Source organism: Artibeus jamaicensis, unplaced genomic scaffold (genome assembly GCF_021234435.1).
Source record: "Artibeus jamaicensis isolate MK-2021 breed Jamaican fruit bat unplaced genomic scaffold, CSHL_Jam_final contig_3230, whole genome shotgun sequence".
Taxonomy (NCBI): domain Eukaryota; kingdom Metazoa; phylum Chordata; class Mammalia; order Chiroptera; family Phyllostomidae; genus Artibeus; species Artibeus jamaicensis.
The window spans coordinates 5,653,182-5,665,633 of record NW_026521764.1 but is presented as its reverse complement, the minus strand read 5'-3'; the positions used below and the strand labels follow the sequence as shown (position 1 = coordinate 5,665,633).

Here is a 12,452-nt window from a genome sequence, read left to right as displayed (position 1 = left end):
TTGACTGATGAGTGGTCATGTGACTTTCTTTAGCCAATGAATAGTGAGCAGAATTGACATGGGTTCCTTCCATGGGGGAAGTATTGAGAGCTGGTCTTCTGTTCCCTTCTGGTGCCTCCAAGATCTCATGGAGCGACTATGAGCTCAAAGCAGACTGGAGTGCTGAGCCACCTCACAAAGAGCAGTGACCTTCCAGAGCCACTGGGGCCTAGAGTGGACTTTGTGGGCTCAAGAAATGCACATGTGTTGTTTTAAACTGCTAAGAGATCAGGGTTGTTTATTACTGCAACAAAACCTAGCCTCACCAAACTAATTACTGCCTTCTCAGTCAGGTAGTTCCCTGTTTTTAAACTTTCTTTCCCTGATTCACTGACTTTCTCCTCACATACCTATTCATGATCAGTATTATAATGAATACCCTTCCTTCCTTAACAGTTTCTCTAAAAAGTCATTAGGTAGGCTCAAGCAAGAAGGACCACCAGAAAGTAGCTGAATGGATGGTGGGGCAGCAGGTTAGAGAATTCATGACAAACTGGGGGATTGAACAAATAAGTAAACATATGGGGGATGATGGAGCCTGCTTTCTTGCTGTCAGATAAGGGCAGTATAAATGTAAGAAGGAAGAGGGATAATGAACCCTGAACCTTGCAGTATTTTGTTTGAACTGAAATGGAAGTACTGTTGAATTTATTTTATAGCTATAATGATAGGTATATATAGAAAAATGGATACAGATGCACCTACATTCACTGAGCAGTACTGGAAACAGAAATAGCTCAGAGCAGCAAGCATACCTAGCAGGCAGATCTTGATTTCTAAAAACCATTTTCCACTAACAGAAGAGGTCTTAGGGGGAAAAATGAGTGATTTTGGGGCTGAGCAGCAAAAGCACAAGAGGAGTATGAAGGGCAATTTAATGTCAGGTAGTAATGAAGTTCCCCAAAACGATAGGGCGTGTCTAGCTGGCAGAGAGGCCTATTTGAAGGGCCACCCACTGGGCAAATTTGAGACAGTTAGGGCATCAACATATAAAGTGATAGAAATGGATTATAAGCTATTGAATAAAATATCCTGGTGTTCATACAGACTTGCACAAAAAAAATAAATGGGAAGAAGAAAAAGCTCTTCCGAATGGTAGAAGGCCAGCTGTTAAATATAAACTAAATAAATAAATAATCACCGTTTGGTGACAACCTAGTAACAACCAATTCAGGCAAGAATCATCAATAAATATTAAAGTTTGTGGGTGCAAGTTAGATGACAAATGGAATACTTACATAATCCCCAATTTTCTCCCCACAAAAGACAATTATAAAGGGGGAAAGAGTAGCTTTCCAGTGAAGTAAGCTGGCAGGCACCACATTTTCCAAGTGTAGCATCACATGTCACATCACCAGACTAACCTTATGTGTCACCTGACAGGACGCAAAGAGAAATGAGCTCTCTTTGATATCCCTGCTCTCATGATGCCCCTGCCAAAACTGTATGCATAACCTGAATCTCATTAGAGAGAAACATCAGACAGCCCTGCATTGAGGAGCAGGCTACAAAATAACTTCCCCGTTGTCTTTTAAAAAGTCATAGTTTGAAAGTCAAGGAAAGCCTATGAAATTTTCTTGGATTAAAAGAGACGAGGAGGTGTGGGGGACTGAAAAAATAATACTTTCTCGCCCACCTTCTAAATCCTTCTAGCTGGGCTAATAATCAGTTCAACACAGACAGATTAGTGGGAGGAAGTCAAAATTTTAATTCATGAATGTGGGGATTTCACATAATCATGAAAATTTTAGGAACGGTGAGACAACACTGCATATGTATGACATTTTTGGACAAAAGGAGAAGGGGGTGAAATGGGGTATTAGATTTCAGAACTGAGGACTGCTGATTTACAGGTAGTTGGTACTCCACTCTTTCTTCAGATCGTATAGCTCTTTTGCCTTTTTACAGATAGTGGAAGAGCAGGAAAATACCTGGCTGAAAAATTTTTGTGTGCCAACTCACAGACAATGGCACACAGAGGGGGTCCTCCTAACAGACCGGGAGTCCTGGGTGAAGGTTACTATTATTTTTTGAATCCTCACCTAAGGATGTTTATTGATTTTAGAGAAAGAGAGAAGCATCGATCTGTTGCCTGCCATCCATGCCTGGAGCAGGGCTCAAACCCGCAGCCTAGGTATGTGCCTGATGGGGAACCCTTCAGTGCACGGACAGTGCTCTCGCCTTTGAGCCTCCCAGGCAGGGCCCAGGGTGGAGATTCTTGAGGGAATCAAGCCGAGGCTTCCTTCCAAAAGCAGGTTTTTCTGTCTGAATCTCTTGGGCAGGAAAGAAGGAAGGGTCAACTATCCTTTGTGAGTCTCATTTCTCAATAAACAGCTTGCAATTAATATCCTACAAAGGCAGCTTCAGAGTAACAAAACTTTGATTCCCTTCAGAAGTATGACAACTAAAGGCAACAACTGATACTGTATTTGGCCATTTTGCTATGAAGGCCGTTGCTAGGACAACTGATGAAAACTTGAATAGGCTTTCCGATCAATGGACATATGGGCACTGTTGGAACTATTCCTGCAACTTTAGAGTAATGTTGAAATTATTTTAAAAATAAAAAACAAATATTATTGTTATGTACAATACTTCTATAGATTTCCTATTCAAATTTACATTATAGCATGTAAAGGTATAAAAAATTTGAGAGAAATCTCAAATTATTTGGTTAGGCTACGGTGTGTTTTCTTTCCTTTTTTTTAAATGAAGTACATGAAGTTTGTTTGTCTTTTACATTTAAGTTTGTGAAAGTGTCAAGCCAGCTCCCCAACCCCCAGACTGCTAATGACCCTGTCAGGCCTGTTTCCAACCCTCTGGACTGCCCGGGACTCGATTGTCCTGACTTGCTTGGTAGCCTGCAGCTTAATCATAAAGTCTCTCCCATGGTGCATGACAGACACCTGGTCCCAGCCACAGTGGCCTGCGGTCAGACTGACCCTCCTGTACCTGGGAACAGCCCTCCCTTCACCTAACCTGTTGTCCTGGCTCACATCCTGAAACTCTGAGATGCCCACCCAGAAGAACAAGAGACTAACCCCTCCCTATCCCCTCACAGACCCCACGCTTTTTCTTTTAAAAATCCCACTCTTGCCTTCCCCCAATGCTGTGATCCATCCCGACTTGGCCTGCTGTAAGCAGGCATCAAATAAAGGCGCTTGGACCAGATATTCAGGTTCCTCCTGCCTCTGTTTCTTGTGCATTTCTAACAGTTTGCACAGTCACTTAATGCGTGCAGAACTGTGATGGGTTCTAGGAGAACATAGGTATGGCAATTAGGCATGTGGATAATATAAGTGATTTAACAAGAAATTATTTTAACCAGGCCTTCAGTCATTTGAATGGGTATCCAAAGCATAGGCCTACAGAATATGACCTGAGGCCATTAAATTCAACTTATAAAAGAAAAACACACCCCAAGCCCCAAGCTTTTTTCCCTCCATGCTTAACACCAGTAAATTCCTTGGGCCAGAAGAACATCAAATAAAGATTTTTCAAAACCCTCCTCAAAAAATGCAAAATATTAGATTTTTTTTCTTATCAGAAGTAGTCTGTAATGTAAATATTAGAAAATTTTATTAAGCAAATAGAAGTTATTTTTCTATCTCAGCAAACCTATGTAAATCATTTGCAAATTGTACCAGAAAGGGCTGCTCTTCAATTCGCTAGTAAACAGATTTTCTGTTGACAGTCCCAGCATGCATCTCCTGTCAGTCACTGCCTTCTGGGCCAAATTCTACCCTCATCTACTGAAAGACACAACAGGGAGTTCAAAAATCTTGGCTTGCCCAATCTGGAGGCTGGTCTGGAAACGAGCCTTCAGAGAAAGGGTGGGGCTCTCTGATCGCCTTCCTCCACAGAAGCATGTGCAGTTGGTCCATGCTGAGCACCAGTCATTCAGTGAGGCATTCATATTTGAATGTCTCCGTGTCCCAGAAACCAAGGGCCAATTTGGACTCCACTTCATTATGAAGGAAAATGGTGCACAGAGAAGTGAAGCCTTGCCCCGGACTAACACAATCATGTTGAAAGAGCACTAGTTATCCACACGAGTACATCTGTTGTTATCAAAAAGAGAGAGTTCGTCCACTCAGCCTTAGCAGAGTCGAGCACTAAGCAGAGAATTGTGGTGGAGAAATAGTGGCTACTTTATTGTGAATGGTGCCAACCAGAAGAACAGGAAACTAGTGCTGAAAGGCCCAAGCTCCCCAATGATGGCACATTGTAGGTTACAGATTGCACAGGACAAAATTGCAAAACTCCATGGATTGGGGGGTTCGGGGTCATGCTGGAAGCTGAGTGGTCAGAGGTGAGGTAGGGGTAATAAATCATTTCTTTGGTCTTGTGGACAGTTCTGAGGTCTGTTCGAGCATCCCTTCATCTGGGTTCATGAGACAGCTCACCCCGGAAGCTGAAACATAACTTAGGTCAAAGATGTTGTCTTCAGCCTGCAGAGGTCCAGACCATGTAACCATCAGTCAGGTCTCAGCTACTGTCTTCTGCTGCCTTCGGGGTTGCTGATTATGAGGAAAGGCTAGGTCTCAGGGGTTTGAATATATAGCGAGAGGGAGAATTAATTTCTAGAACTAAGACTTAAAGCTAAATTTAATCAAAGTCATAAATACTCCAGTTTCACTGTCATGCCATTTAATATCATAATGCTTTTATAAAAAGCAAGAATAAGAAAATGTCACAGATCTAAAAGTTTCACAAAAAGTTTTTCATTTATCTCAAAAATGGAATGACTTTGTAGATTCCTTAAGAAGTATACTAACATAAACAGAGTAGAGAGACAGGTGAGGCAGTTATCAAAATAAGTTTCCATCCACTGTATTTTCTTTATCACAGAGCTTTACACAATGTAAAACCAGATATCATGAACAATTCCTCAATCATCCTTAGCCATATTCATTTGCAAAAGCTGCCATAACAAAGTACCACAGACTGGTTGATGTAGAAATTCGTTCATTGAAGTATTATTTACCATATCAAAAAAAATTAGAAAGAAATGTCCACCACAGGAGAGTGGTTAAATTACTTTGGTTTATGCCTATGATAGAAAAGTCTGCAAGTGCTTAAAAAACAGGTGATTATGCTGCTATTTTTTCATAATGGAAAGCTAGGTTATTTGGATCAAATCTTTCACAGACAGCAATTAAAAATACTGGATAAAACATGAAAATACATCTCTTAAGACAAAGATGATCTGACAAATGAAAAAGATAGCTAAGCGAAAGCAAGAAACCAGGGAAAGGAGGGCAGAAGCCACTTACATCCTGAGGTTCTTTGTCAACCCCAGTTGACTCATATTTGTTGGGTGAAAAGAAAATTAAAGCCTCAAGTCCAACCCAGAAGGGGATGAAAACCCGCACAGTGAGGAGGAACCCCAGAGTCAGACTGAACCAGAAATATAACCAACCCAACCCCAACCCCAGGGGAATGCAAGGGAAGTTGACTTAATGCTGGGCTGAGCAGGGAGGGGTGGAAACCCAATTCAGATATATATATATATATATTTTTTTAAGCACAAAGTGGCCCTCATGAAGATTTTTATTTCAAAATTATATCTATAGGTAGTCCTAAGGAGCCTCAAGCAGAGAATCTGGGACAAAGTAACCCTAGACTGACAGAACGGTTTATATGGCAACGAAGATAAGTCCTCTCTAGAAGGAGCACCTTCGTGCTTGGCCTCCAACCACACTGGCACATCCTTTTCCAAAAGCAATGACAAGAACACAGGCAAAAATAACCAAGCACCCAAGGAAATCAGGCATTATGAGTGAAAAAGCAGAAAAAACGGAAAGTAGAAAAAGAACCACTAATAATGATGGTATTGAAATTATTAGACACGAGCTTGACAATGTCTACAGACATAGAAAATGTAAAATGTTATCTAACTTATTTGAGAAGGAAACTAAATTGAATGTTGGGAAATAAACTAATAACTTGAATTTTAAACAATTTTAGCCTTTAATAACTATTTATTTTATTTTATTTATTTATCTTTAGAAGGGAAGGGAAGGAGAGAGGGAGAGAAATATCAATGTATAGTTGCTTCTTGTGTGTCCCCTGCTGGGAACTGGCCTGCAACCCAGGCATGTGCCCTGACAGGGAATCGAACCGTGATCTTTTGGTTCACAGGTCCGTGCTGAACCCACTGAGTTACACCAGCAAGGGCAATAACTATTTTAACAGTTTATATTTTATTGTATTTTTTCAATTGCCATTTATCCCCCTATACCCTCCTCCACCTCCACCCATCCCCCTCAAATTAAAAATTCAGTAAATGGGGTAAACAATGGGATTATACAAAAAAATTCAGAACATAGCTAGAGGAAAAAAAGATGGGGAAAAATGGAAGAGAGGTTAATAGGCATGGAATATAGACTAATAAGGTCTGCTAGACATTTAATAGAGATGATATTTTCTGTGTGCTGAAAGAAAATAGCTGCCAATACAGAGTTACATTTATTTCCCAGTGAAAATGACTTTCAATAAAGAGGGCAACAAAGACCTTTGTATAGAAACAAAAACAGTTTATTACAAGCTGACCCTTATTCAACAAAATTATGAAGAAGGCAATGCATTCAGAATGTAGGTCAACTCAAATGGAAGTTTGACATGTAAGAAGGAGTTAAACATAGAAAAAGAGAGAGGGGCCCTGGCCAGTGGCTCAGTTAGTTGAGCATCATCCCGTGCACCAAAGGTTGCAGTTTTGATCCCTGGTCAGAGCACATACCTGGGTTGCGGGGTTAATCTCCAATCAGGTCACTTTCGAGAGGCAGCCAATTGATATTTCTTTTTCACGTTGATGTTCTTTTCTCTCTGTCCCTCCCTTCCTCCCTTCCTCTCTCTGTAAAATCAATAAACATCCTTGGGTGAGGCTTTAAAATGAGAGAAAGAGAGAGAGAACATAAGAATAGCAAGCAGAAGCGTGAGGGGTGATGACATCAGGGGCAGAGGGTCAGAATGAATGTTGGGTGAACCCAGCCCAAGCCTTCAGCATCTTCCTTCTCTGTCCTGCACAGCTTTTGCAGCAGAATCGACATGCGCCTAAATATAGAACTAGTCATAACAAAACTAAAACCACCAGTCAGAATCTGAGATGACTGGGGAGAGTGATATTATCTCAGGGGGTGGTTGTCAAACATCCTGAACCAGTAATATGACAAAGGGAACAAAAATTAAATGCACACCAACAAAAATATTGAAAAATATTGAAAATATAAGATTCATAGCCAATCCATATCAAAGTGGCTGTGACTCTTAACAATGAAATAATTAAGAATGCCAGTCCTTATGTGAAAGTATGAGAGTGGTGGGACAAAGATGTCACCTGTGAAGGCTGGGCTTTGATGTCGTCACCACTTCTTAGGGTCTCACCCTCAGGCCCACAGAGCTCAAACCTCAGTTTCTCGGTAGACCCCAAAGTCTTTGCGAGATTGGCTCTCAGTTGCCCATTTCTTAGAATGGTTGTTTGCATCCACCTTTAAGGTCATCTGATGTGAACGCATACTTGTATTTTCTTGTACGTGGCTCAAGAAGGAAGGATGGCCTTGCTGCGTTGGGAGCTGACTGACCAGAGGACAGGAGTGGAGGAAGACTTTTTGGTACATGTATTCACATGATTCAATAATCTTTGAGTCATATCAATTATCTATAAATTTTAATTAAATATACTTTTTCCTCCTAAAACTCTGGCAGACATTCTGAGCAACATGATACCTTGTAGAGGTAGACAGTGATGGGTCTTCTCCTGTGTTTTAAGCAATACTGATATAAATCTAAACCATCTATGCCTTCCTGCTTCAAGTTGCACACTTCCTGCCTTCTGTTGTTCAGCCACGAAACCACCTGAATCCCTCACGGTCGCCTGCTCTGGACCTGCCAAGGAAGTGACCCCTCCCGAACCAGGAACAAGCCTTCAGTCAAACTGCCTGCAGGAATGAAGAGATGAACCAACTTGTCCCAATTTGCCCAGGACTTTCCCCAGTTTTAGCACAGCAGGTCTCATCTCCAGGCAAACCTCTTCATCTCAGGCAAACTAGGGCAACGTGTCACTCTAGCTGCCACCAACTTGGCTATTCTCCTGTCCTCTTAGAAAAAAAATATAAACCTGGCCCTAGCTGGTGTAGCTCAGTAGATTGAGCACGGGGTTGCAAACCAAAGGATCGCAGTTCAATTCCCAGTCAGGGCACATGCCTGGGTTGCAGGCCAGTTCCCAGCAGAGGACGCACAAGGGGAAACCACACATTGATATTTCTCTCCCTCTCTCCTTCCCTTCCCATCTAAAGATAAATAAATAAATCCTTTAAAATTTTTTAAAGAGTATATTTAAAAAAAAAAGAAAAAATAAACCTCATTAAATAGAACCCAAATAATGATATCAGACAGCACCGGTATAACAATTACCATGTGTTAGACACTATTCTAAACAGTCTATTCATGTAGACTCATTTAATCTGTCCCAACCATTTTATTTTAACTCCATTTCATGGATGAGAACACTGAGGTCCAGGGAAGTGAAGTTGCTTGTTCAGGATCATAGAGCTAGTGTGTGGGAGAGCTGGGACTCGAAGCCAGGGAGTCTGGTTTCAGAGAACACAGGCTTTACCTCCTCACTATACTGCCTTTGTGTTATATTCCCCTCATGATTTCTATTCCCCAAATGTTGCACCCTCTTCTGCCCTTTCTTTTCCCTGCTACTTACTTATATCTTGGCTTTGAGTCACACAAACATCTCCCATTGACTTCTATTCTACTCGTTGTTCATTCATTACTCTTCTTTCATCATTCAACTCATATTTTTGGGCCCTTGCTGGATAGCTCAGTTGGTTGAAGCACTGTCCTGATATACTGAGGTTGCTGGTTCAATCCCCAGTCAGGGCAGATATAGGAATCAACCAATGAATGCATGAACAAATAGAACCACAACTGATGTTTATCTCTTACTCTCTCAAAAAAAAGCAATAAAAATTTAAAAAGAGCCCTGGCTGCCGTAGCTCTGTGGATTGAGCTCGGGCTGCAAACCAAAGGGCTGCCCATTCGATTCCCAGTTGGGTCACAGGCCTGGGGTGTGGGCCAGGTCCCCAGCTCCGGGTGTAAGAGGCTGCCGCACATTGATGTTTCCCTCTCTTTCTTCTTCTCTTCCTCTCGCTCTAAAAATAAATAAGTAAATAAAAAATAAAATCTTAAAAAGAAAACATTGTTGTTGTGCCTAGTGTGTGCCAAAGAGCACGTGGCCTGGAACAGGTACATATTTAAATGAGCAGTAGCACTGTACAGAAGTTTCCAAACTTTCTCAGTTCACAGTGCCTTTAGCATAGTATTTACCAAAAACATAATATTTCACAGTGGTGCTACATCAAAAGAAATACCTGAAGGCTTTACTTGTTAGGTTAGCTCCAAACGACTTACCCGCGGGAGTTCCTGTGATGTCTGGTACGTCGCTCCCGCTGCGGGCTCTACTTCCCTGTTGGGAACCTCACACCTGGCTTCTAGCTAAAAACATTGCATTGATTACAGGAACCTGTGCGCTCCACAAGCCAATCGGCTACAGGTACATGAGGTGTGCATGCGCTCCACAAGCCAATCAGCTACAGGCACATGAGGTGTCCACGAGTACCAGTTGCACCAGAGTAATCAATAAGCGGGCCCTTCTTTGTCTCAAGCTAGCCAATAGCAAGCAACCTAATCTCCTTCCTCTCCCTCCCCCCCTATATATATACCCAGTTTGGAAAAATAAAGTTTGCAGCTTGATCAGAATCTTTTGTCTTGCTGCCATTCTTCGTGCCTCTTGTCCCCCCAACTCATTTGTTCTAGGTAGGTGGTCGAGCCCCAGTTGATTGCTCCGCGGGCCGGAGCACTTCCCCACGGCTTTCTGGGGTCCCTTGGCACACAGTTTGGGAACCGTGAGCACTGTGGGTAAGTTCTTGGTTCCTAGAGTCAGTCGTTTGGGTTTAAATTGCGGCTGTCCCCTTGCAGTGCAAGGTTAGATGTGTAATGAGGCCTCCCTGAGCTCTATTCAGCTTTCCTCACCAGTCATGGGGACGGCAACAGTAGCCATCTCGTAAGGGCTGTCACAAGAACTTGATAAGGGTACATAAAGCCCCCGATGAAAGGCTTGGCATTTACTTATTAGAATGTAAGTTCCACAAGGATGGCGCTTTGGATCCGTGTGATTCACCGTTGTATCTCCAGTGCCTTTTTTCATTTCTTTTTCTTTTTTTTTTCTGTATTTTAAATAAACCACAAAAGGGGCCGTCCTGAATCTAATGTAATTAACAGGGGGCAAACCACAAAGGAAGTACGTTTCTACAGCATGTAAAAAGCAGAAACAAGGTCTGTGCTATCAACTGAGTGCTTGTGCCCCTCCAAATTCGTGTGCTGAAACCTAATCCCCAATGTGATGGGATTTGGGGGGATGATTAGGTCAGAGGGTGGAACCCTAATCATGGCATTAGTGTCTTTACAAGAGACATGCCATAAAGCCCTCTCATCCCTTCTGCCATGTGAGGACACAGCAAGAAGACAGCTGTTTAGGAACCAGGAAGCAGCCCTCACCAGACACTGAATTGGCCAGAGTCATGACCTTGGACTTCTAGCCTCCAGATCTGTGAGAAATAAGTTTCTGTTGTCTATAAGCCGCCCAGTCTAGGTATTCTGTTGTAACGGCCTGAGTGGACTGTATCCAGTTCCTGGATGGAAACCTCATCTTCATCAGGGGCTGAAGGAGACCAGGAGTCCTTTGCACTGGCCTGGTCCACCTTACACTCACTTGGCATACCAAACTTTGTAAGCAAGGGTTTTCTGGGCCTTTCTTTGTGTGTTTTATCAGTGACTCCCTCCTGTGCTATCTTAAAGTTTCACGAGACTAACTCATAGCCCAGACGACCTGGGAAGAGTTGGAGGAGGCAGGTCCTCTAGCAGCCCGCTTGCCTGTGGGGGACTCGGCGCACCTGTCATCATAACCTGGTAAGGCATGTCTCCGCCCCTCACCGGGACATGCTAGATTACTCTCTATCACCTGTCGAGCTCCACAAGGCCTCTCTGATGAAGTGCCTGTAGCAATCCTGCTTCTCTCTCAATGATTTTTTTCCCCATTCTAACTACTATGTCATTTTTAGGTTATTTTTAAGTGTACAGTTCAGTGGTTTTTAGCATATTCACAAAATTGTGCAACTATCACCACTAACTATTTCCAGAACATCTTTATCATGGCCAAAAGAAATCACATACCCCTTAGTACTCAGTCCCCACTACCTCCTCCCCCCCCAGTCCCTGACAACTATTGATCTACTTCTGGTCTCTACAAACATTTCATCTAATGGAATCATACTACATGTGGTCAGTTGTGACTTACTTCTGTCACTTAGCAAAATGTTTTTAAGGTTTAATGTTGTTGTCACACATATTAATACTTCATTCCTTTTTATTGTTGAATGGTCTTTACTTACATGGATAAACCACATTATGTTTATCCATTCACTGGATGGACATTTAGGATGTTTCCATGTTTGGCCTATTATGAATAATGGTTCACTGAACATTCATGTCCAGTTTGTGTGTGGATATATATTTTCAAGTCTCACTCACATTTCTTATATTTCATTCTCCAATTTCAATTCAGTACCTAGGAGTAGAATTGCTGGGTCATTGTAACTGTGTGCTTAACACTTTGAGGAACTGTCAAACTGTTTTTGAGAGAAACTGCACCATTTTACATTAGCACCAACAATATACAAAGATTTCAATTTATTCTCATCCTTGTTAACACTTGTTATTGCCTGTTTTCTTTTGAACTATAGCCATCCTAGTGACAGTGACATGGTATCTCATTGTGGTTTTGATTTGCATGTTCCTTGTAGTTAATGATGTTGAGCATCTTTCCATGTACTTATTGGCCATTTCTTTGGGGTAATGTCAGTTGGAACGTTTTGCCGTTTTAAATTGGATTGTCTTTCTTTTGTTGAATGATAACAGTTCTGTATACATTTCGAATGCAAGTCTCTTATCAGGTATATAACTTGCAAACATTTTCTCCTAGGTTGTGGCTGGACTTTTCATTTTTTTGTTGGTGTTCTTTGAAGTACAAAAATTTTAATTTTAGTTCTGATTAAGTCCAATTTATATATTCTTTCTTTTCGTTGCTTGTGCTTTTGGAACCAAATATGAGACAGAACTGTTGCCTAATCCAAGATTTACTTTTATGTTACTTTTATATTTTCTTATCAGTTTAAGAGTTTTAGCGTCTATATTTAGGCCTTTAATCCATTTTGAATTAATTTTTGTGCACAGTATGAGGGAGGGGTCTGAAGTCATTCTTTTCATGTGGCCATTATTGGGCAGCTGTCCCAACACCTTTTGTTGAAAAGACTATTCTTTTCCTCATTGAATTGCCCTGGCACTCT

The 12,452-nt window shown here is 41.7% G+C and overlaps 1 protein-coding gene across 1 annotated transcript in view; it reads right to left on the bottom strand.

The window, feature by feature from the left end:
• LOC119035283 (spermine synthase-like) overlaps positions 1-7,556 on the bottom strand; it is a 28,391-nt gene extending 20,835 nt beyond the window's left edge. Inside the window, 1 exon segment of the mRNA XM_053663635.1 lies at positions 7,449-7,556. Coding sequence (XP_053519610.1) covers positions 7,449-7,556 — 108 coding nt within the window.
• Positions 7,557-12,452: the final 4,896 nt, after the last annotated feature.